The sequence below is a fragment of the Callionymus lyra genome, chromosome 5 (genome assembly GCF_982586985.1).
Source record: "Callionymus lyra chromosome 5, fCalLyr1.hap1.1, whole genome shotgun sequence".
NCBI classification, from domain to species: domain Eukaryota; kingdom Metazoa; phylum Chordata; class Actinopteri; order Syngnathiformes; family Callionymidae; genus Callionymus; species Callionymus lyra.
This window is the reverse complement of record NC_141822.1, coordinates 20,359,667-20,383,724: the sequence shown is the minus strand read 5'-3', so window position 1 is coordinate 20,383,724 and position 24,058 is coordinate 20,359,667. Positions and strand designations below refer to the sequence as shown.

The 24,058-nt window shown below is 38.0% G+C and overlaps 1 protein-coding gene across 1 annotated transcript in view; it reads right to left on the bottom strand.

Moving 5' to 3' along the window:
- Window positions 1–861: 861 nt before the first annotated feature.
- Window positions 862–24,058, bottom strand: part of lpar1 (lysophosphatidic acid receptor 1) — a 28,261-nt gene continuing 5,064 nt past the window's right edge. The window contains exons 2-3 of the mRNA XM_087791369.1: window positions 14,497–15,251; window positions 862–3,981 (exon numbers count right to left, since the gene is read on the bottom strand). Of these exons, the coding sequence (XP_087647495.1) occupies window positions 3,665–3,981; window positions 14,497–15,235 (1,056 nt within the window). The 5' untranslated portion in view covers window positions 15,236–15,251 and the 3' untranslated portion in view covers window positions 862–3,664. The remainder of the gene's footprint in view (window positions 3,982–14,496; window positions 15,252–24,058) is intronic.

Below are 24,058 nucleotides of genomic sequence, written 5' to 3'. Positions count from 1 at the left end.
GTTTCAGTAAACAAAACTGTTAACTCTAGTATGTTGGTTTGCTAATTGAAAATTTAACAGAAAACTATACAAACAAGCCCTGTTTTTTCTAGAACAATGCTGAGCCAGCACTATTGCAGACGAGTTGTAAACATAACTTCAACCGCAACTTTCTGTTTAGGGACATTCTCACTGCACAAATAGATGCGTCACTACGGATGAAGACCGAACACCAAAACACAATTTTATTCAATTAACACTGAGGTGGGACTATTTATTATTTATAAAAACCATATTTTAACAAACAAAGATGCTTTCAAAGCGTAATAGAGACATTTGACTGCAAGACTAAATTGTTAGAAAGAAGGAAGGCACTGCAAACTTCATGTAAATTAGGCAAAAAGTGTCTACAACAACATCACGATACAAAAAAACAATGGTTCACACATAATACAACACATCAATTTACACACAAAACACTGTCCCTTTGGTGATTAATCTGGCAAATATATATGTATATACATTCACACTGTACAGATATACTTACATTGGTATACAAGAGTGACACACTGGTAAACGAGCATAAAACAGTTTAGTTGGTTAGTTACATAAGTTACACAACCTGATGATTTGATAAGTAATGGTTACAGTGGAGGTCAGACGTGGTCTCCTGCACAGAACATATTTTAAACACTTCAAGAACACGATACAACTAGCAAACAAACTCTTCCGTTAAAGCTGATGACCAAAGCAATTGCAGTGCATGTTTGCGATCATCGCGTGACAACCTTCTTTGTCGTTTATTCTAGCGAATGATTATTGACATTCTGGGTTTTATATTTTCGTGAGATGTATCCATGATTCGGAAAACCCGAGAGTCTTCCTAATGGGTTAAGGATACACATTTTTTGGCTTTGAGAAAGACAGAAATATAGCTCACAAGATTCTACCACTGTCTATGTTGCAAAATAACTTGGTGTCTTGATGAGTGACTTGGACACATTTCTGACCCTGAACTGTATTTTCAGGGGACTTTTCGGACCAAAAACTGAAAAAAACTAACCATGATTTTTAAGATTTTCATGTATCCAGGAGAAGTACTTCATTTAAAACTGTTGTCCCTCTTGCTTCTCATTGGATTCAAATACATTTCCTGATCATGATTAATCTGAAATTCAATGTTAAAAGACGTGGCTCTTAAATGAGAACAGCTGTAACTGTTGCACTGACTTGCTGAAGAGCACTGGGTGTGCCGACCCTTAATAATGGACATGAACGTATTATGAGGGTTAAAGGTTTAGTTCACCCAAAATTCAAACTTCACTAATTTTCTACTCACCCTCATGTCGACTAAGGGTTGGGGTTTTTTTCCCAGAAGAATCTGTTCCTTTTTAGAGTTATAGGCAAAAATGCATGTTCATTTTAACGTAGCGAATGATGCTCAGTGGTCTTAGTCTTCATCATCCTCCAAAATAACACACTTAAAAACATCCAAATACCTTCATGAGACCATACAGAAGAGCCACATTGGATTATTTGGGGGGTGAAGACGAAGATAACTGAGCTCCAAGGTCACCACATTCAAATTTATTAACATTTTTGCCTATAACTCTAAAAAGGAATGGATTACTCTGAAAATAAAACCAACCCTACGTCGACAGAAGGGTGAGTGGAAAATGAGTGAAATTTGGGCGAACTAAGTCTTTTACCTAATATGGACTCTGTTTTGAATTAAATGCCAGATGGAATCCTCTGTACAATCAGTTTACTTTCATTGTATTTTAAGAGCTTAGATAAAACAAGTCTATTAAAGTCCTGGTAGACATGATTTCTTCTTGAAGGTTGGCTGTTTAAACTGGCCATGCAACAGTTAGAATCAAACTGGTGAATACTCTCTGGAAAGAGATATGTATTCAAGCATCATAAGTTCCTCTGAATCCATCTGGTACTTCTCAGAAGAAAAGTGAGGATTTAATGCTTTCACTTGCGATTTAGCTCGACTGTTTTCCATATGCCAACTCGCCGAGAAATCCAGTAGCCAGCAAAGAGTCTAATCTACCAGCCTTCCTTCAGAGGTTATCCCGCTGGAAGTGGATCCAAGAGGAGATAAAGACCAAATGGGAGGAATTATGTCTCACGGCTGGCTCTGGAAAGTCAGGAATTTAGTGTAAGACTTGTGAAAGTATTGCTACCGCCATGAAGCAACACGACTTTCTTCGATATGATACTTTGAGAACATCATTAGAAATCTAACACATTGTGTTTGACAACCGGACTGTTATACAAAGTGTGGAAGTTATCGCTACTGATGAACAGAACGTTCTTGCCTTGGCGCGCAAGGAAACAAAAACAAGAGATAAAACATCGGAGGAGTCAGCATATCTAATGCAAGCTGATGGTCACAAGATCGACCCTCGCTTTTTTTCTCCGCATAGCTCAGAAACAACAAGTGAAACCTCCTCTTCCTCCCATGTTTTGGTTTTTATCTCTAGAACAACTTGTCATCATACATGAAAACAAAAATGCTGGAATTAATTCAATGAGGCGTTTTTGTTGCAAAAAGAGTTTCAACACTCCCAGTTGGCCAAATGATTGATAAAATACCAGAATTACTTAAAAACAGATGTTTGGATTAAATAAAAGTTTTAGGGTGGGTTAGAAATTGACTCTTTCACAAGCTATTCCATTTTAGTGGTGATCTGCAATTTCACCTTTTTGTAGTAAAGGTTTCATCATTACTTGTATGTATTTGAAGCAACATCTGATCTGATTTGGTAAAACATAGGATATAACCGACACGCTGAAAAAAATAATTAAACTTTCCTGTGATTGTGGTACAAAATATATTGTCATTGTTCATCCGACACTGCTTAAAACCTTGTTTTAATCTCTGGGTCAAGGTGATGTAATGTTCTGAGAACAAATATGCTTGAGTTATCCCTTGTGTTGCCTCCGGGTCAAGGTGAACGGACTACCGGGTCACCTTGACCCAGAGGTAACACAAGGGTTAGAAACACCTGGAATGCACCAGAGTTATGCTAAAGCTAAGTTCCCAGATTAGTGAGCAAACACATTCATGGAAGTCGTTTTAATTCATTAAAGCGTATGTTTTGTTTTAAAAAGTCCTTCTAAAAATCAAACTCCTTGGCAGAGGTATGCACTGCGTATTCCTACTCACTTTTGCTATACAGCAATAGCGGCCAGATTGAAATGAAAGCACTATAATGTCAGATATTCAGTTTTTGCATTAAAGCTGCAGTTGCTTCATGTCCTCTGATACCACGTTACGGAACAGAGGTCAGTGAAAGGACGAGGCATCATGTGTGTTATTGTAACCTTCTGTCATGATAGTGTGGATGTTTATCTTCCCAGCAACAGGAATAGGGCTTACATTTTTGCTCATGTCAGTGAGGATCAAATTCGGAAATTTTTACTTTTGTCAAGAACTAAGAAATGTAAAGTTTATGTACAGGACTGAACATTAAAAATACTGGCACAGTCCGTTTTTTTTTTTGCACATAAATAGCTCACTGTCGCCACAAAGACGTGTTGAACACATTAAAAAATAATAACATCTATGAATACTGCCGGCAACCTATTCCTTCATTTCTGGATTTACTCCTTTATCATCCCCCTTCATTTTGAAATTCTTCATTACAATTCTCAATTAAAGTGAAAGTTCCTATTAAACGACCGAATGTTCATTTTTGTGCTGGTGGTGCGCCCCCCCGCTCAGCACCGTGTGGTTGATGGACGAAGCGGATCGGTCGGATCCCTCGGCCACCGTCCCGTTGACGTTCTCCTGACGCTGGCAGCAGAGGATCTGCCTGAAGGTGGCGCTCATCTCTTTGTCGCGGTAGGAGTAGATGATTGGGTTCATGGCCGAGTTGAACTCGGCGAGGAGCAGGAAGAACTTCTCGTACGTGAGGACGTTGCAGTTCGCACAGAACACGTCCAGAAGGAGAATGACGAGGCCGGGGGTCCAGCAGATGATGAAGGCGCCTGTTAGGGCAAAAGAAATAACGTTTTAATACAATCATGGGATCTATTATAACTTTTAATAGACCGGTTGCTAAACTATCTATGCTACTTAGAAGATCTATAATGATTTCCTGTAAGTCATAAATTATGTACGTCAAGCTCTTATCTCAGTAAAAGACTGTGGTGAATAATACATTTCAAACTTTTCAAAGATGGAAATATTTAATCAGAAGGAACATTTAAGAGAGCATCATGGGTAATTTGATCTTAAGCACTAATGACAACAATTAACATCCCACTTCCATACAGTTCCGAAACAACTGTGATCGGAACTTATTACTGTACATCTATTTGTTTCTCCTTAAAAGCTACTGAAAGGTGAAACAGGAACTCCAGGAGACTCTAACCGATTGAGTATCATGAAGCAAAGTTGTGTCCTCGCTTCAACCTCCGGTGGAATCTACTTTTTAAGTCAAACTAGAAAAAACATCTGCGAAACAATTGCTCATTAACATAACTTTAGGAAAGTAAAATTGTATACAAGATGCTTTATACTGTATTTTAAAACCTCTTTTCAAACAGCTTCTTCAAGAATTGTAATGTTTATTTTTTAACCTACTATTAACCATCACAATCTACATAGTATCTCAAAAATGTACATTAGGTCACCTATAAGCACTTATTAGTTAGTTTTAATCAAAATAATCTTTAACATTTGCATGAAGTTGATCGATTTCAACTTTGCCAGAATAAACCCAGAAAACACACAATGCAAGAGACTTAATACCGAAACTAACAGAAACCTGAGTCAGTAAGAACCACAAATACAGTTTTAAAGAGAATCATTTTACCGAAATAAAGTGACAATATCGTCACTATGTGTTGCTAATGTAGGCAGGACTTTTGTGACATCAGTGAAAAACTCAAATCTCCACAGGGTGCCTGAAGAAATCAATACCAATCTTAAAAAATACATTCACACTCAACACTTAAACGTCCATCGTCTTCCCATATATGTCCATTTGGCCGTCTTTGCTACATGACTTGTCTCTTTAATACTCTCATGTGCAACCTTGACACATTTAGTGAAGCCCAGTCTGAAAATGCATCTTGCAGGACTATCGTTCATGTTATCATCTGCTTGTTCTGGTGAAGCCAGCTGCAAAATAAAGACAACCAATCATATCGAAATAACTTTAGAGCCATCAATTTAACTCTGTATGAGCTAGGATATGGGGGAGGAAACCCACAGAGCCGGGGGGGTGACATACAAACTGGAAAAGGACAACGGTTCACACTAACCCAGAGTTCAAAGCAGTGACCTTTTTTGAATAGATTTGTTTAAAAAAAAGAAGGGGTGATTGATGCATAAATATAAACATTAATAATGAAAGCTTAATCCTTTTGATTTAGGCCTCCCAAAGGTTACCACGAGAGAAACACAATCACCTTCATGAGTTCATCTCCATAAATAACAGAAGACAGAGGGGTGACTTCAGCACGGGGGGTCGTGACTCTCAGGCGCCGTGTTTTAATTGTGGATTGAGACAATAGCCGTTATTCGTCTGCATGGAAGACAAGCGTGGAACATTAGACTCTGGAGACCGAGCAGCAAAGCGACTCGGTGAGAATGGAGGGAAGCGGAGACAACTGCGGGAGGTAATATTGACGGGCCGGTCTGTTATCTGTTAGTCTTCTGCGGGGCGGCAGCTGCAGGCTTGACCTCACTTCCCAGCTATGCAAGCAGACTCTCCGGAGCTAGATACATTGCTCAAATGTCTCAAAAGGCCGGCACGAAAAGCTATGTGAACTATTTGTCTTTGAACAGGACAACAATCAGCAAAAACTTAAAAGATAAAAACAAGTCATTTGACACTTGCCTGATGTAGAATAATACTCAAGATATACATTGTGTTTAAAAAAACATTAAGCAAGACTGAAGGGAAACATTATGACCTTTGACACAACTTCTGTTCCTCTGCGGAAATGATGGATCCAGTAACATGCTGCACTCGTGTAGATAGATGTCGCCCATTTATCAAAAGATTATGGGACATGAACAGTTACAACAAACTAAAACACCGATATATCACAATTTAATCACCTGAATCTATTTTTTATATTACTATTTAGATATTTGTTAATCTGGCTTCATGTAAGCCTCTTTAACCCGTATGTTATCTCAGGGTCAAAGTGACCCGACCTCCCTTGCTTCCATAGATACATATGAAGTGGTGGAGGTTGTTCACCTAATCCAGAAGCCAACACAAGCCTCCGGATCACCTTGACCATGAGATAATCACCATCTATGTTATCTTAGTTCAAATGGTGTGTTATCAATCACTTGTGTTAACATGATTAAACCCGTTATTAGACATTGAACACAGAAACTGACATACGCATTGGACTGCAGCAATACAATAATCTCAGGATGCGATTCGCTTTATGTAGCTCATGATACAATTTGATACACTTGTGTAATTTACAGAATGAATTTAGGTAACACTGAATTCTAGTGACATCTTGTGATTGTTCCACTTTCTTTTTGTTAAATTAATAGAAATTGAAGTTAAAATATATCCAAACATCAGCTTTAAAAGCAGTGGGAGTCGACTGTATCCTCTCGTCCTCAGTCATCGCATAGATTTTATTGTTCCTTCATCTGCGTAGGACATAATGAGTGCCGCCATCTAGCGGCCAGAAGTTTAAATCCAACACAAAAGTGATCAAACTCTGTATATATTACTTTTTTTACACACTTTATTGATATATAAACCATAAAATAACAAATATTTACTTCTTTTTTTTTCCCCACTCGCCCCATATATAGGCACTTTCTTAATTCCAAGTCCATGAAATATGAGTCAATCTTCTGGGGTCTAAAGTTAGTGCAAGGTCAAAATTGGGAATCAGAGTTTCAAAAAATAAGTATTTGGATGTTGTTGTCTCTAGGTTTTTTGTTTTAATCTCCTTATAGCTTGATGAATTCACTCTCTGAGCTCTGACTGGTTGTCGCCAAAGTTCTGATTTCTGAACTTAAACATTAGAGTAACTGAAAGAGTTGCTTGGAGTGCGTTTCTTGAGATGCCAAGGACCCTGTCAGCCAAACATTTCAGGTACCCCACCCCTCTCAAAAGTTTAACTTTTATTAGTTACATTTTCTAATGACAACTCCAGTCACTTTATAAGTTGGTCTTTTCATCTGGGATCTTAAAGTTAAACATTTCCGTTCAATCATTTGGATCAGATTTCTAACACCTTTGCATTAGCGATGGCTCTTACGCTCTCATGTGATATAACCGGGGAATATGGGAACACTTATGAGGAAATAATGAAGAACAGGCCACAGCAGGGACCCTCCTACAAGACACACACACACATATAAACACACACAAGGGCGGACACATAAACACTCACATATGGAGACACAAACACTGGCGGCCACTCACTTTGGTAATTGCACGTGGCACACATGCAGAGGGAGGAGCGCGAAAAGCGTGACGCGAAAAACATTTAGAAGATGTTGAGAAAGAACATCATGTCATCTTTAAAAAAGAAAAAAACAGAAACACGCACTTGCTGTTGTTGATTAAGAAACGCATCAATATCAGCTTATGAAGACGACCTTTTTCACTTAACCTCTGGTTTGAGAGTTATTGCGTGTCACTTCGCTCTAATGGTTGTCGTGTCAAGTTTCTCCTCCGAATACAATTGGCTTTGTGAGTTTGTTTGCAGAGTTCTACTCCAGACAAGGAGGCTTTATTTTCTTTTTGTTTTTTCTTGTAATGCGGTTCCGCTGTCAGTTAGTGAAAATTGCAGTGAGCGAACATAAACAAGTGCTAATATTGTGCATGTGGTGTGTTTTGCATGTTTTTCGAGCTGGGAAATGACTCGACTGTCACCAAGTTGTTTGTTTGCAGCTGTCAGTCGTTTAAATCACTGCAGGAAAACTCAAGTCGGAATTGCTTTACACACATCAAAACAACATTGTTTTGTTCTGAATAGAAAACAGTGTTGATTTTAAACTTATATAGATGATTCTATGGACATTTTAAAACACTTTTACTGCTTGAAGATTTATGGGATCTAGAAAATTCTAGAGGCATCTGAGAGCAGAGCTATCTGTCTTTAAATGTTGTAATGTCAGCTCTGCATCCCTGCTTTTCAGCCCAAACCAACCGATACAAAGAATTATCCATGGCATGTGCACCCAAAATAAGAATCCACTAAAGACACACACAGCTAGAATGATGAGTTCACTGAGAGGGAATGTGATAGAGAGAGTAGTGTTGTAAGGTCCTTAACAAGGACAATAGTAATTAAAGTTATTTTCTGTCTTCTCAGTTGGCATTTTAACATTTACAAATAAGCTTCCCTTCTTTTTTTTATACCAATTTTGCTGGCCTATTCTTTAAGTATCTTGTGACTGAAACAAGCATATATATATATATATATATATATATATATATATATATATATATATATATTTTTAATAAAACACCTTTCAGGCTTGATAGTAATATGGATCAGTGCTTAGCCAAGCCCTGGGGTTTGGGTGTGGTCTCTGTCGTAAGAGAGATTGTTGTAATTGGCGTATTAAAACTGAATAAAAAAAAAGGCTGGACATGAAATTTGAAATTGTGTATATTTCTGTTTCTTTTAACATCCTTAAAATCATAATATACCCAGACAACTTGTATATAATTCTAGTTGCAAAGTGGCTAAAATGAACCTTTTCTCACTATCAAAGATTTTTGTAGGATGAGAGAAAGAGGCATTTCTACACTGGAGTACATCGTTTCCTTTTAATACCATATTGTCTTTAATAGTAATTAAGTAAGTAAGTAAGTAAGTAAAGGTTATTTGTAAAGCGCCTTTCTAGACCAGGGTCACAAAGCACTTTAACAATCAAAAACAATAAACAGTTAAAATATGTACTTTAAAAGATCAAGACACATGATAAAAAGGTCTTAAGATGTTTCTTGAAGGAGTCAGTAGATCCATCAAACACAGAGCGAGAGGAAGATCGTTCTAAAGCTGAGGAGCAAAATCCTGGAAGGATTTCTCTCCTCTGGTCCTGAAGCGTGTTCAGGAACCATCAGTAGATTCTGATCCACAGACCTCAGAGCCCGAGCTGAAAATAATATAATATCTATCTTTCTATAATTAAGACCATCACAGCTAATCTGCTATAAAAAAAATGTTTACTGGAAAAAAACAAACGTACTTTTCAAAATACTCTTTTCAGAATAGTGCAGTATTCATGACATCATCCTGATCGATTCCACATGCCTGAACATTTTTCACTCATGACCAAACTGACATTCCTGAGTGCTGAATTTCTTGAATCATTTCTTGAATGACCACAGACTACTACATATTCGTCATAGATGGCATGAGTCATTTCCTACTCAAAAGTATCCTATCCCATGTGGCTAATTCTCCTTGTGTAACATGCAATATTATATTACCATCTCCATACTTCAGTAATCGTACCCATCCCAATCCCTATCACTCTTTCTACCTCAAACCTGATGTAACATGTGTTGATGTCGAGAACACAGAGCTTTAATCTCAACATGACTCAAGCAGCTAGAAACCACACGAAACAAATCATCATTTGTACAGAAAAGTAAAAAAAAGTTGTCTCAATTTAGACATGGTTTTAAAGTTTTTTTTTTTCCCTTTTAATAGAAGACAGGGTTTAATTAATGACTCACCATCTTTAATTAATTGATCTAATGAAACTCATTTTTAATCTCACCTACAAAGATCTGAGAAAAACCCTCTTTAGTTTTTATTTAATTTAAATTCATTCATCCTGGCAAATAAAAAGATTGATATACAAGAAAAGAAGTTATTCGAATGGACTTGAACAGTTGCAGTTCCAGTCATTTACAGTACATTCTTCTCTATTTAAAGTATATATGTATATAGTAGTATAAAGTGATGTAAATGAGAAATATTATTTACAGTATAAAGTATTATAGAAATCACCAGTTCAATCCACTTCAGCGCGTGACTAACTATTGTTTCCAACCGACTACTCAAGCACAAAAAGATCAACACAAAAGAATGTTTTAACAAAAAAAGAAAACTATAAAGTTATAGACTAAACAATAGAATTCTGTCATTAACAGCTCTAGTAGAAGAACTCACATTTCCCTGATCCTTAAAACTCTGCATTGGCAGCCAGTTTCTTTCAGGATCAATTTTAAAATTCTGTTTTTTACTTTCAGAGCTATTCATCCATTCATCCAACCTATCCCCTAAGCTCACTCTGAGCTGGTTGCTCCCTAAGCTTTGGAATGATCTTCCGCTCCCTGTGCGTTTGATGGATCTACTGACTCCTTCAAGAAGCTTCTTAAGACCCACTTATTTGTGTAGGCTTTCTCTTTTTGGGGGGGCTACTGTGTTTTGTATTGTAGTTTATCTGTGTATTGTTCTGTTGTTCAAGCACTTTGTGACCCTGGTCTGCGAAAGGTTTAACAATTTTAAATAACTTAATTACGTAACCAAAAAGCAGTAATTAAGATGAAATCATCTCAAATAACTACATAATGTGACATCTCTACAGTATATACTATCATATTCCATAAATTTCACATCTCCTTCTATACAACAAACACTGTTAAAGACATATGGTGCAGATTCCAAGAAAGCATTAAAGGGAGCGTTGTGTGATGTGTTACGCATTTCATTCATAAGCGTCAAACACATTGCACATATCAAAAACAGGTGACATATATTTCTACGCTGACATCAGAGGCTCTTGGCTGTGACTCGTTGCACAATTCGTACAACTGCTTCTTGTGAACATACTTGATTCTTTGTACAGTGTTTCCGGACACAAGCGCGGGTCAGGGTTGTGGCATTTCTGATTCCACCGCGGTATGTGTTGGAGCCCCATACAATGATGAAGTACACGGCCACAAGGGATTGGAGATAATCGAATCATTCACAGAAGCTCCCTTCATAAGCCGGGCACCTGACAAAAACATGTGTTGATCAAGGGCCGTGGTTAATTTGACGGAGCTGATGATGGACGAAGAGAATTTGTATAAGCAGCACTTGAGATGCCACAGCTGCCGCATACTACTGTAGAATCGGAATCTGCCAATTGAAGACAAGACCAGCGTTTGTCCAAGAACAGAGTCCAAATGGTACCGTCTATAATCTCTCATTTTATTTTTTAATCTCTTCTATCTAAACTTAACAATCAAAGCTATTAAACTTTATTCATTAGCCATCTAACGGTGTACAAAGATGGAGTTATTGGCTCAGGCAACAAATTAAAACTTTGATGATACTCTGAGATGATGGCCCTCCACTCAGAGTATCATCTCAAGGGCCACGGATAGCCAATTTGGAGTGTCTGTTCTAAAGATTCAAGTACATTTAGATATTAGATAATGTATTAATTTCTTATTTTGTTGTTTAAAGAATGTTAGAATCCAAAAAAAAACACATATTTATCAGTTCTGTTGTGTATAATTTATAGGTAAAAATATTGTAAAATGTGGAAAACTTATGTTACATGCAGTACAGTATGCACTGTAAGAAGGGTTGGGTACTTATACCCATGCCATAATAGCACCTGTTATGACACAAACAGAAGTGACCAGATCACAAAAAAAAAAACCTCAATGTCATGAATATCGCATCACTTGTTTAAGGTTTCAAGAAGCAGTAATCCACAGTATCTTATTTCTCTCCATACCAAAATCAAAGCCTCTCAAGTTGTGAGATATCATTACACTGACAAAGTCTATTTCAACAGAAACAAATTCCAAGTGTTTGTTTTAATTTTACAAGTATTGCTTTTATTTTAAAAAAATATATATCATAATGGAAAAACAGGACAAATGTTTTCGGACAAAAATTGCCAGTTTCCCATTCTTTACTCACCATTTTAGCCATTTAAATAGTCAGTGATCAGTATCGCATCAATTCAACGTAAACAATAGGACGAAACAAGGACGCTCTGTCACTACATTCTGATACACAGAGAGAAAAGTTGTCTTTCCTGTTTTTGTTTTTTTCTTTACCCGCAGCATCTTCCAGCACAGAGACTGGACTTTATTATACTTCAGCGAACTCAAACTGTCGCTTAGACTTGTTTTTGTGCTCTTGTGGATTCCGAACATCAACAGCTTCTTTGAATCAAGCAGCTGTACGGAGTTTTTCGAGTGCATCAACAGCTTGTTTTTCCACTAGAGTCCTGTACTCCTGAGGAGAAATCAACCGTAGCAATCTTCACAGCGTCCGGAAAAGACCTAACTAGAGGACAACAGGCAGCAGGGGAGCAGTGATGATTCTCATCTGCTTAACAGATGGGAGAGGATGGACACGTTTAGTATCTAGTCTCGTACAAGAAACACAAGTTCGGAGTTTCAAGCATATTTCTTGATACAGCTCCTATTGATGGAAATAGGAATTTGACCGTGACTCACGGGTTATCAGGTTTATCAGAAATAGGCTTTAATGTGAGGAAAGTACACTGAAAATAGATGTTTTTGAATCTTAAACTACTCTAAGTATCTTTACAGAACTAGATTTATTGGATGAAATGCATCCAATGGACATCAAATCAGTCTCACGCATATCCATTTACGTTGTTTTGTTTTTTTTCGATATCTGCACGAAACAGCCATAAAGACTCCTGGAAATGTTTTCAAAAGTGAACGAGAAAACAGCTGCGTGAACAAAGTAAGATCAAATAAACAGCCGAAAGTGAAAGGATATAAATTTGAAGCTGAAGTTAGGACAACAGAAACGGCAGGATGAGATAGCAGGCAGGAGACAAATCACATGAAATCCTTTGGTATGTTTTGTCTGGGACCAACACATCCTGCTTTTCTATGCTGCACCACACCGTTTTTCCCACAATTCACCCTGAAACACACTTATCACTTGGCAAGTTTTGGAGACATGTGAAGTGGAAAGCACAGCTTGGCTTCAGAATTGAGGCAGTCTAAACACAGCATGTAGGAGAAGCCTGCACATCATAGATAATTACAGTTCAGGCCATAAGTAAGTGGACATAAATCTGTGAATCAATAAAAATGTTGGGATCACATTAGGTAGCTAGTGAAGGGGAATTCTCATAATATAAACTGAGATAATTGACTTTGAATTTAATTTTACATATTTATAAAAACAGTATTTTTTTCTCACTCTGACATGTGTTTTTTCAGGGGTTTTTTAGCTTGTATGGTATGATTTGATGCAGTTGCTAAACCAAAAATAACCCCATTATTTCATAATGTATGATTTTAGAGCAGACTCAGACTAAAAAGACATAATGCAACACTACTCCACTGGTCTTGTAACTTAAAATGTATCACTACCTGATTCACTTTTTAACTAAACAAATCATCTCTAATGCACTTTGTAAGTGAATGCATGAAGAAAACTGGCTTGAAGTTGATTTTTTTTTTTTTTAAACCACATTCCGTTATCATTTACTTCTTTCAAAAACCATGAATTTGTCTTCTCGCATAGTTCATTTCGAAGTTATTTTTACTAAAAAAAAACATGTAACTACTGACTATGTAATTATACCCTGTTCATGGGCGGTTTGTAGTAGTAGTAGTAGTAGTAGTTTAGATAACCCATTAGATGTGATATTAAAAAATGTCAAATCAGGTTGGCAAGGAAAAAGTTTCAATTCAATTCTCAGTTCTGAGGTGTACATGTATCGATCATTGCCTTATGAAAGCCTTTCTTCTCTGCATTAATGCCTCTTTTTTAAGATGTTTCATGAAGATAGTTGATGAAAGAATACAGTATCAGAAGGTATCACATACTTTTTGACAACCTCACAAAATCCATGGTGGGGGGGTCAGTCATTGTAAGTAAGTCATTAATATTTGTAAAGCGCTTTTCCAGACCAGGGTCACAAAGCGCTTAAACAATCAAAATAATACCCAATAAAATATATACTTAAAAGGTCAAGATAACACCGAAAACAAAATATTGTGAGAGGGACATTCGATTTCAAATAATAGCAGACCATAAAATGTACGTAGGTATGTGGGTATGTAGGTACAGAAGGTTGGTAGATAGGTTTGTTTGTAGGTAGGTAAATGTATATGTGGATAGGTAATTGGCTGGTTAAGCAGTTGGTTGAATTGGTGGATGGATGGAAGAATGGATTAATAAATGAATGGGTGGGTAGGTAGGTACGTACAGAAGGTTGGTAGATCATTTGACGGATGTATGAGTGGATAGGTAGGTGGCTAGGTGGATGGATGGTTGGATGAAGTATGCATGGTTAGGTTGTTAGTTGTATTGATCGACCGATGGTTAGGTAGGGTTGGTTAGGTAGGTAGATTTTGGCTCATGCGCCATGAATTTTACATGATCTCCATTTAAAAGATCTGTATCCAATAGACCGGTAAACAAAGAATAACTACTTTCAGTGTTAGTTATAAATGTTAACAATTTAGAAAGACGGTAAGGTAGTCGGGCGGTGTGCATAAAAGAGCTATATTTATATTGCATAGGCGAGAAAATAATTTGGAGGAATCTTACCTAGAACAATCGCGACAGTTTTTAGCAGAGACATCATGGTATCCCGATTCCGTCGCGGTCCGGAGCTATGTCGAGACATTCTCATGGTCCTTTGGCGCACGTAAACAAATATGTGAGCGTACAACGTCACCATGACGACAAACGTCACAAGGTTAAAAACGGCCCAGAAGATCAGGTAGGAGTTGCTGTAAAGCGGCGCCATGTTGGAGCAGGTCTCGATGCTGCAGATACAGTTCCAGCCGACACTAGGGATCATCCCCATGACGATCGACATCGTCCAAATGATGACGATCACCACCACCACGCGCCGATTGCTCATGCGCGTGTGCAGCTGCATGCGGAACACCGTGATGTGACGCTCGATGGCGATGGCCAACAGGTTGGCCACGGACGCCGTCAGGCTAGTGTCGATCAAGCCCTGACGCAGGAGCCAGGTGGAAACAGTCAACCGCCTCGTGTTGGGCCCCGTGTTGAACATCAAGTAAAAGTAGGCCAGTCCCGCAAAAAAGTCAGCAGCCGCGAGGTTAGCCATCAGGTAGTAGATGGGGAAGTGGAATCTCCGATTGACGTAGATGGCGATCATCACCAGGAGGTTGGCGAGCATGATGAAGATGCACACCGTGATGCCGAGACCCATCACTAGCCTGCTAACCGTGTTCCAGTCGGTGGCCAGGTACTTCCCACTGCGGTTGTAGAAGAAGGCGATGGTCTCATTGTAGTAGCACTGTTCCTCATCCATAGTGGTAGAGGGTTTCCTGTAAGGAAAAAAGGCAATTATTTTATAGACCAAAATGGTTTGACCTTTCGGGTTTTAGACAATTAAATGTCTTAAAGTTTGAAATGTTTCCTTCATAACATTCAAAACAAAGATTGGCTTCAAAAAAAACATGTGATCTTAAGCCCTCGTCCATAACATAGAGGAATAAATCCCCTTTGACTTAACCTGATTGCTTGTATGAGCGTGTTTCCCGTAACAGGATCAGCAGCTTCACTGGAGCAAATGAACAAAACCGTAATTGTGCACAAAAGTGTGTAGTGTTTAGATTGTGTTTGTGTGCAGCTGTGGATGTTTGTGTGCACGCCTGTTTGTCTGCACATATGACTTAGTGAATAAAACCCAGTGTTTCATGAAGCTAAAGCATGTTTTCTCCATCTGGTGAAGTTTAACAAGGCTTCCTGTTTTGTTTCTCTGTCCGGGGCAACATGGATCACCTCTGCCGGAGCTTTGAATGAACTCCCACAAACAAACAAACGCACATGTAAAATCAATATTCTCGACAACATGGCTCTATGTTAAACACAGATGAGTCAGGAAACTCTACAGGAGTCTATGAAATGCAACGCAAGATAATGAGAAGTAGTTCCAGAGAAGCTTATAAAAACTAAACGATGCATTATCTACACAAGCCTACAAATATTCCAGTCGTAATTCATGGACTTCCAAAAAACAAACTATACTTGTTGGCAGATCTACATGACAACCAAACTGATTTAAAACAGTGGGTCAGAGATATCTTTCTTTTCTTTTTAATATTTTATTTCTGGGTGTTTTTATTTTTCTTCTGGTATATTGCTCTTGCTGTTTGTTAAAAAGAATTTCCCCTCGCGGGATAATAAAGGGATTCTGATTCTGATTCTGATCTTAATGGCTAAAGTACTGAGAGGACTCTTTGAATTTTCCGGGAAGATAAAACTAACCCTAATAGAGCCTTTCTCTCATTTTGCAAGCAAAACTGATGGAATTCTTGTTACATGTTTATGCAACTACATTGTAAAAAAAACTGGAGAAGCCAAATGTGAAACAAAATAGTTCAGCTCAAATTTAAAATTCATTCATTTTCTACTTAAAGTCGACTAAGGTTGGGAAGAATTTTCTGAATAATAGGTCCCTTTTGGAGTTACAGGTAGAATGGAAGGTATGTTCATATGATCAGTGGTCCCCAACCCACAGTACTGTTCCTAACAAACACAAACATGCTCACACATTGGCACAAAGTCTACAAAAGCTACAAGACACACACATACACAACACCATCGTCGGCATAAAATCAAATATACATAGATGCAAATACACAAACATCTTGTTGTAACCAGTCCAGAGCTCTTGCTGATTCAGCACTAGTCTGATTTTTTTCATGCCCATATTGGTAGTTTTTTCCGAAGGTCATGCTATCGTATTTCTTTATTTTGCTATCTGAACGTCGGTTGGTGAATATAATCCTGACATTTAACTGGTCCCGCAGTACAAAAAAGGTTGTAGATCCTCTGCATATGATGGTCATGAACAGGGCTCACTTTTCTTTGTCTAAAAAGGACTAAGGACTGAAATTTAAATTTGGGATGAACTTTCACTTTTGACAACATTTTTTTTGCTCTACCAGTGTTTGAACTATGTAATTATATGAAATTGTCAAAAACGCTCCAGCACTTCTTCATTACTTTTGTTTTTGAAATAAGTTTATTGGGGTTTGTTTTCAGTTAAATTTTCCTTTCAGTACTTTTGCCAATTTGAAAATTCTCTCAACCCTTAGTTAACATGAGGGTGAGAACAAAATGAGTGAAATTAATCTTTTGAGTGACAAATAATTATACAATATTTACAGTTTAAGAAGACAAAAAAAATTGTGAAATGCAGAAACTTTATCAACCAGACTGCGGGTGGATGATCGTTAAAGGAAGTAAAGCAAGAAGACAAAATACAAAGAGTTGGGTTGCACATGTCTTAAGTCAACTACAAAAGCAGACATGCTTACGGTCTACGAAAGTAAAAGAAGCATCAAACAATACATTACAAATTAAATAAGGAAATGGTAACAACTAAATTAATATGACTAGGTGATATATTAAGACATGCCTTATTATATTAAACAGTTTAATTATTTCTCTCAAGTTTTGAGGTTTTGTAATCAAGAATCCAGTCATGGAGTGAAACATCTGAGTCCTAGCATCAACCCCGAGGTCCACATAAATCCCCTAATGAGGAAGCTTCGCTGACAACGCGTGTAACAGATGAAAGCACTGACTCGTCTGCTTGTCATCTGTGGTTTACGGCTGTTATGCATCTGGACTCAGCCGCCACGAGGGCAGTCGACGCCTGTGAGTCAGTACTAGAAAGTGAAGGAAGTATCAGTGCCGTCTCTGTACACATTCCCGAGACTTTCATCAGAGTCTTGGAGCCTGCAGTGAGTGAACCTGTCATTGTAGGAGTGCTCTCCAGAAGTGGCCAGGGTTTTGTACCGTTAAAGGTTGAGTAATCTTGAGGACAGGGAAGGGGGAAAAAAAAGAGGGGGATTTGAGATTCCTGTTTTCTAACACCCAGGAGTAAAGAGTTCTTACAGGAAGACTTAGAATGACTAAGTCGTTAAGGCATTTTCAAGTGTGAACAAGAGAGCGACATATCGAGTGTTTGTGTGTGGCTACAATCAACAATGTGCAAAAACCACGGGTGTTGGAGGCAAAGAACAAAATACGCAGTGTGTCTTGGTGATTCAACGTACTTGCTTCATGCTTGTTAGCAATGTGTGATAAAGTCTGGCAGTTCAGAGACAGAGAATAAAGTATGCTTTGTGCGAGTGTGCCTTAACATCCAGGAAGGGACCACCCATACACCCTTGCACAAGCTGGAATGAGGTCATTATCCAGGATTTTAGACATTTAACCATGGTTCTATAGTACTTTTACTATGATTTCTATTAATAATTATAGCCCGACTCTAGGTTATGGATTTTAGTTGTGCTTTAAAAACCTTCAATGTGCTTTACAAAACACTTGAATTGTTGTACACACATGTAATTTATAGAAGTATAAATGGATGGATGGATGGAATGAGGACAGAAGTACGACTGTTTTGGGATTTCATAGTGGCTGGATGTAATTTAGCAGACTCGGCTTCCAAAGCTATTGAGATGCACTGACAGGTTTGAGCTTTTGCCACCATCACAAGACTTATTGAAAGTACTTTTACTGCTCTTTATTACATGAACTCCTACCAAATGTTATATTTTATAGCACTCAATTGATCTATAATATCAATTAGACTACCACAAATGTCTTTTTGCACTTTACACTGCTACTACTACTACTTCATGTTACAAATATTTTTACATTGCATGTATAATCTGCTTTTAAATTATTAGGATCAACAGGTGTTTTAATTGGTATCTGTTGTCCTTGTGCACCTCATCTATTGGGAACCATTTTCCCAGTTTTCTTTGTATGTCTGGTACATAACATATACATCAAAGCTGACTTTTTACTTTGACTACAATATTTCCAATTACACACTTAAAAAAATAATTATTTTCTGTGTATGATTCTTTTTTTATCTTGTGAAAAATTATTTAAAAATAAATTAAAAAAGCACAACCTTTGAATGTAGAAGATTTGAATGTAGAAAGAGCTAAAGATCCTGTAACCAATATTCTGTATTAATTTGACTGTTCAATAACACATGGTTCAGTCCTTGGTTTAAACTAACAATAAATTGACTGGAAATTAACTTTAAAAATGTGTGGAACAGAGAAAAATTAGTGTTCCATAGTTTTTCAAATTGATCCGTTGATTGACTCTTTTGCATAACGTACGAAAACAATTGTTTTAAAAAAAAGAAAACAAAAAAGATGAATCATGCAGAAAAGCGAAACACACATGGGTTTATTTAACCCTGTTTCATCACTGACAGCCACAAACGTTCCAAGAAACACGTGAAGAAAGGAGACGCCTTGAAGTGCACACCCATGCCAACTTGCCTCAAACAAAACAAATTGAAAAACACAAACACAAATACTGTCCAGAGCAGCTTTGAAGACAAAAAACAATCATAACCTAACTAAACACACAACAGCCTTTGAGCAGTTTCCAAGAGAAAACACTGAGATATATACTATTTGAAGAGAGATTTATGCTGAAAAAACAATAACACATCATATTTAAGTCTCATTTGAGGATTAAAAAAGACTAAACTTGGTGTTTGATCTAAGATATATTGTCGAGGAGTGAAAAAGTGGGAGTCTGACATACATTTTCCCTTTTAATCTTTGAGATTTAAGTGAAATCTCAGGAAGGTCAACACGAGGCTCATGAATCTACAGTTGCAGTACATCATCTATTAAGATAAGGAAAGCTGCAAGATTCAAAGGCCATATATTTGTATCTGCTTTAAGCTTATTTGGAAGCTTTGAAGAGGAACAGAAAGTTTTAAAAAAAATGTGCTGCATTGAATAATGGGTTTTTGATGCACTCATTTTTCAGGCTTGTAGTAAAAAAGTTTCAAGTAATGCTCTCTGAATCATCAAGTTCTTGCTCACTAATATTTCAGAGCCTATGAGGCACGAATGAAACAAGTACTTTGATCTCACACACACAGAAAGGATTGGCATTGGGCTGGGCTGAGCACTGGCATTTGTCGAGGGATCTTTGAAATGCCAGCGAAAGATGCCTGTACTCAGATGCTCTGAGACAGCTCCCTCTAAGAAACTGGTGAAAAATGTTGGGAGTGCTGCACTGTTTGTCCCTAGCACTTGTTGACAGACTTTCTTTTTTTTCCATGCAACAAATGTTTGATGCGTTTTTTGAATGTCCTACAAACCAATGTGACCAGATGTCCCCCAAACCATTTTAGTCCAGAAAACAAAGCAGCTGTCCCGAATAATTCTAGTATAACTAGTCTTGAGCGAACACTGAAAGTAAATGTTGCAGCAGATGCAGGTTTGTGTTTTATTCATTGATTTAATGACGCGAACATTGTTAAAGGGCAACTACTATGTCGAATTTAGTGTCTCTTAAATAGATCTTGGACCTCTATTTTATCATCAGTATGTGTCTGTTTGAAGGGGGAGAACTTAATAAAGAACTTCATAAAGTAATAACTTGTGTTAGATGTGTCACTCATTTGTGCATACAAATCTTAGACTGATTTACAAACAGGAATCTTGGTTAATATTCCCTTTTATTTGGTCTAGTTGATCCGATTTTTGTTTTTATACTGTGGCAGAAACAAAAACCATTTCAAATTAGAACCAAATATTTTAATGAGATGAGTTGAATCCATATTGTAAAGAGAATAAGACCGTACAAGGAAATCTGGACGCCATTGCTAGAAAAAATGTCCAAATTATTCTGATTATAATCACTCAAAGGAAAACGTTTCATGTCTGACTGATTGTTAACGGTGCAAGATCAAGGTAACAGGTGTTTGTCTGGCTCAACTGCGAATAAATATTTCTAATAATGTTGTTTCTTTATCCGTTCATTTCCCGTCCTGAAGTTTCCCCACATTTTCTTACCCGACCTGCTCTTTTCCTCTTTTCCTCACCTCTTCTTTCAGCTATTCTAACTCTCGGTCTGTCATGTTTTCCTCTCCCATCACCTACTATTTCTTCTCCCTCTCTCCTTCTCATCTCCCTCGCACCTCACTCATCCTCCACCTCCCCTCATCTTTTTTTTTCTTTCTGCCAAGTCCCCACACAATGTGCCCATTGTTCCCTTTTCCCCCATCGGAGAAGAGAGGAGCAGCCTCTCCGACCAAAACTCTGCATCACACACACACACACACATAAGTTCTCTGAGACATTCATGCACACTGGCTTTCATTCTCTCCCCTCCACCTCATGCACGCTCGCTCACACACACACACACACACACTCCAACAGTTGCTGCAGTCAGTGGATTGGGTACAAGGGCTGGATTGAGAGTCGGTGTTGAGTCATGTGTGACAGCAGCCGTGATGGGATTCATGGCTCGTTAGTGGACGACACCCGACAACCACTTAAGCGCTTCCATTTCAGCGCTCACGCATCACTCACTGCGTAGAGGGGGTCCATTCCATTCCAAAAACCGGGCCGATGTTCTGAACTAAACACGGTTCTCAACAGCACCAATGAACCGGACAAAGCTCAAGTATAACTGTCAGTATTAAAAAAAAGGATTGGTAGAGATATTCATGATGCGTTTCTCTTGTTTATCATAAGGGGTTACGTTCCAGGACTAGGGCTTGGTAGCGAACTTAGGTTCTTTCATGTTTCAGTGACAATTTTGGTCCCCCACGCAAGATCAAAACTTAATAAGTGGATCTTTCTGAAGACAAACTAAGACCCCGTTCATACTAAGCCTATCGTAACCGATTGAATAGGCCAGAGGTGCTTAACTGGTTGAAATAAGCCTACTATGAACGCAAATCAAGGTTAAAATCCGGTTAAACACCTCGGGAGTAGTTTTGGTAAGGGTTTTCAGGGGTTTGCCGTGGCGAAAACCCTGGTGTGAACGCTAAGGACTAGTTAGCCGGTTCCGATTCACGTCATACTTCCGGAGTCAGAGGTCAGCATCCGAGTTGTGTGGAAAACTCTTGCACGTATGCAATTCCCGCCAACTTCGATCTTGATCTTGAGATATTAAATAAAATAATCTTGTGCTCTCCACTTTCGATTTGTATCAATGTCAGGCAATTCTGTACTCGCGATGGAAGCAGCGTACACGAACTGGTCTGAACCTGAGACAAGGCTCTGTATATATTTATTTGGGGCTCAGGATACGCAGAGAAAGCTGGGGGGAGTGTATAGGAACAAGAATGGCATCTAGCCGTTTCTAGTTAAACTACATTCAAGACCACAGGCTTCATTGTAGCCGGATATGTCAATTGTGTATGAACGCAAGAGGTTTTAGCCTGTTGAACCCCGCTAATTATGCAGAGACTTTTCAACCTGTTACGATAGGCTTAGTATGAACGGGGTCTAATTACTTAACTTCTTTTGCACTTGAAATTCATTGTTTTTATTTCTGTGAGAAAAAGGGCTTAGAAAATAAACCAAAGCTCAAGTATAAAACTTTTGTTAGAATGGATCTCATGAAATTGGTTTCACAAAAAGTATTGCTCAGTTAAGGTATTATATAAGTTCCAACATCGCAAATTTCCAGCCCTATCCAGGACCTACGGCATTCGGTGAAATCCACAAAGTAGTGGCACAATACTTATATTGAGCCCTGTACAAGTACAATAAACATTGGTTCAAAAAGTAAATTGGTGTGTTTGCCATTGAAGACTGCATTGAAACTTCAATGATGGTCAATTTGTTGTCAAGTCTGATGGGGATTAAGATGCCGAATACTGCACAGGGGTATGTGTTGCTCTCTTAGTCAATCAGCACCCAGGATACATAACTCAAGCTCCTCTGTTAGCCAATAGCATGGCGCCTTATATAGTCATGGCGCATCCCACAACCCACAATATGACAGAAAATCCATAATATTTGGAGACATCCATGAACTCGAATAGAATCTGTGAAGTTTTGATATGAACCGCACTTAAACAAGACATTTCATTGTCAAAACATCTACAAAGAAGTACTTCCCTTCTGTTTAAGTAGAAACATATATTCTACATTTTTTTGTTGAAAACAATTGGCAAGAATTACAACAAGGCTTGTTGTCAAATGCAAAAAAAAACAAAAACTGTGCCCCAAGCCAAGGGGCGATAACTTCAAGATTTTGTGAATATGTTGGAGAACTTGATCTTTTCAAAACATGTATGCAATTAAAAACCCTGACAAGCAAAGACACAATTTAAATGATGTTTCTGTCTAATCAAGTTGCTGATTTATCTCCAGTTTGTTTCAGGCCAAATCGTAAATCAAGAATGTGACTTTTTCCAACTCAAATTTGGAACAGAGTCTTGATCGTAACTTGGAAAAGTCTGCCTAAATCCAGCTCACGGGTTATTATCCGAGGAGCATGTTTCACCCACCCTTTCATTTCACAAATGACCATCCAATGAGCTTATTTGTTTTAGGTTCCGTCGGCTCTGATCTCTTCCACATGTTGGTTTTGTGAGTAAATGACTGGAACAAGAAATGCATATATAACACTTAAATGGAGCAGAAAAGGCACCGGACGGTCTTTAAAGGCTAGAATAAGTGGATGTTGTAAAAGAATAAATAGATTACTTTATAGCTACATGATTTAGGAAGATGGTTAAGTTTTATTATGATACATTTCCATACTATAAATGAAAGTTATAAACAGGAAAAAAAAAAGAAGTAATGGTCGATTTCCAACAAAAAGAGTAAAACGGTTGAGATATTAAGAGGAAGATCAAGTCAAAGCTAGAAGTGAGAGGTGTTTGTCGGGCGTGTTCCATTATCTCATGAAATCATTCTATTGGAAACAGTTTTCACACATTACATCACCGAAGCGAGGTTACATCAGACGTTGCTCTGTTGTTCGGTTCAAATGAAAGCTGCTTACATGAGGTTGTTGTGCACTTATCCTACTAAGATTACATATGAACCATCCTGAACTATGCTCCAATCATGCCAGCTAAACTTCTTCTTAAGGTATGGAAAGAAGTTCATGAATAAACTCGGGGGGGCAATGGTATAAAAAAAGCGGATTGTATATTTTTTTTCTATTATTCAATCATTTGAGGGGATTCTTTTGGGACAATGTATGAACTTCTAATGGTACCATGAGCGCCAGAGAGTTAAGGTTTCTCTTTGCTCACTCTTAGTGTTGTTTCAGTGTCCGACGCTCCTCTCAGAATGACATTAAGTTAGCGAGGAATGAAGCAAAA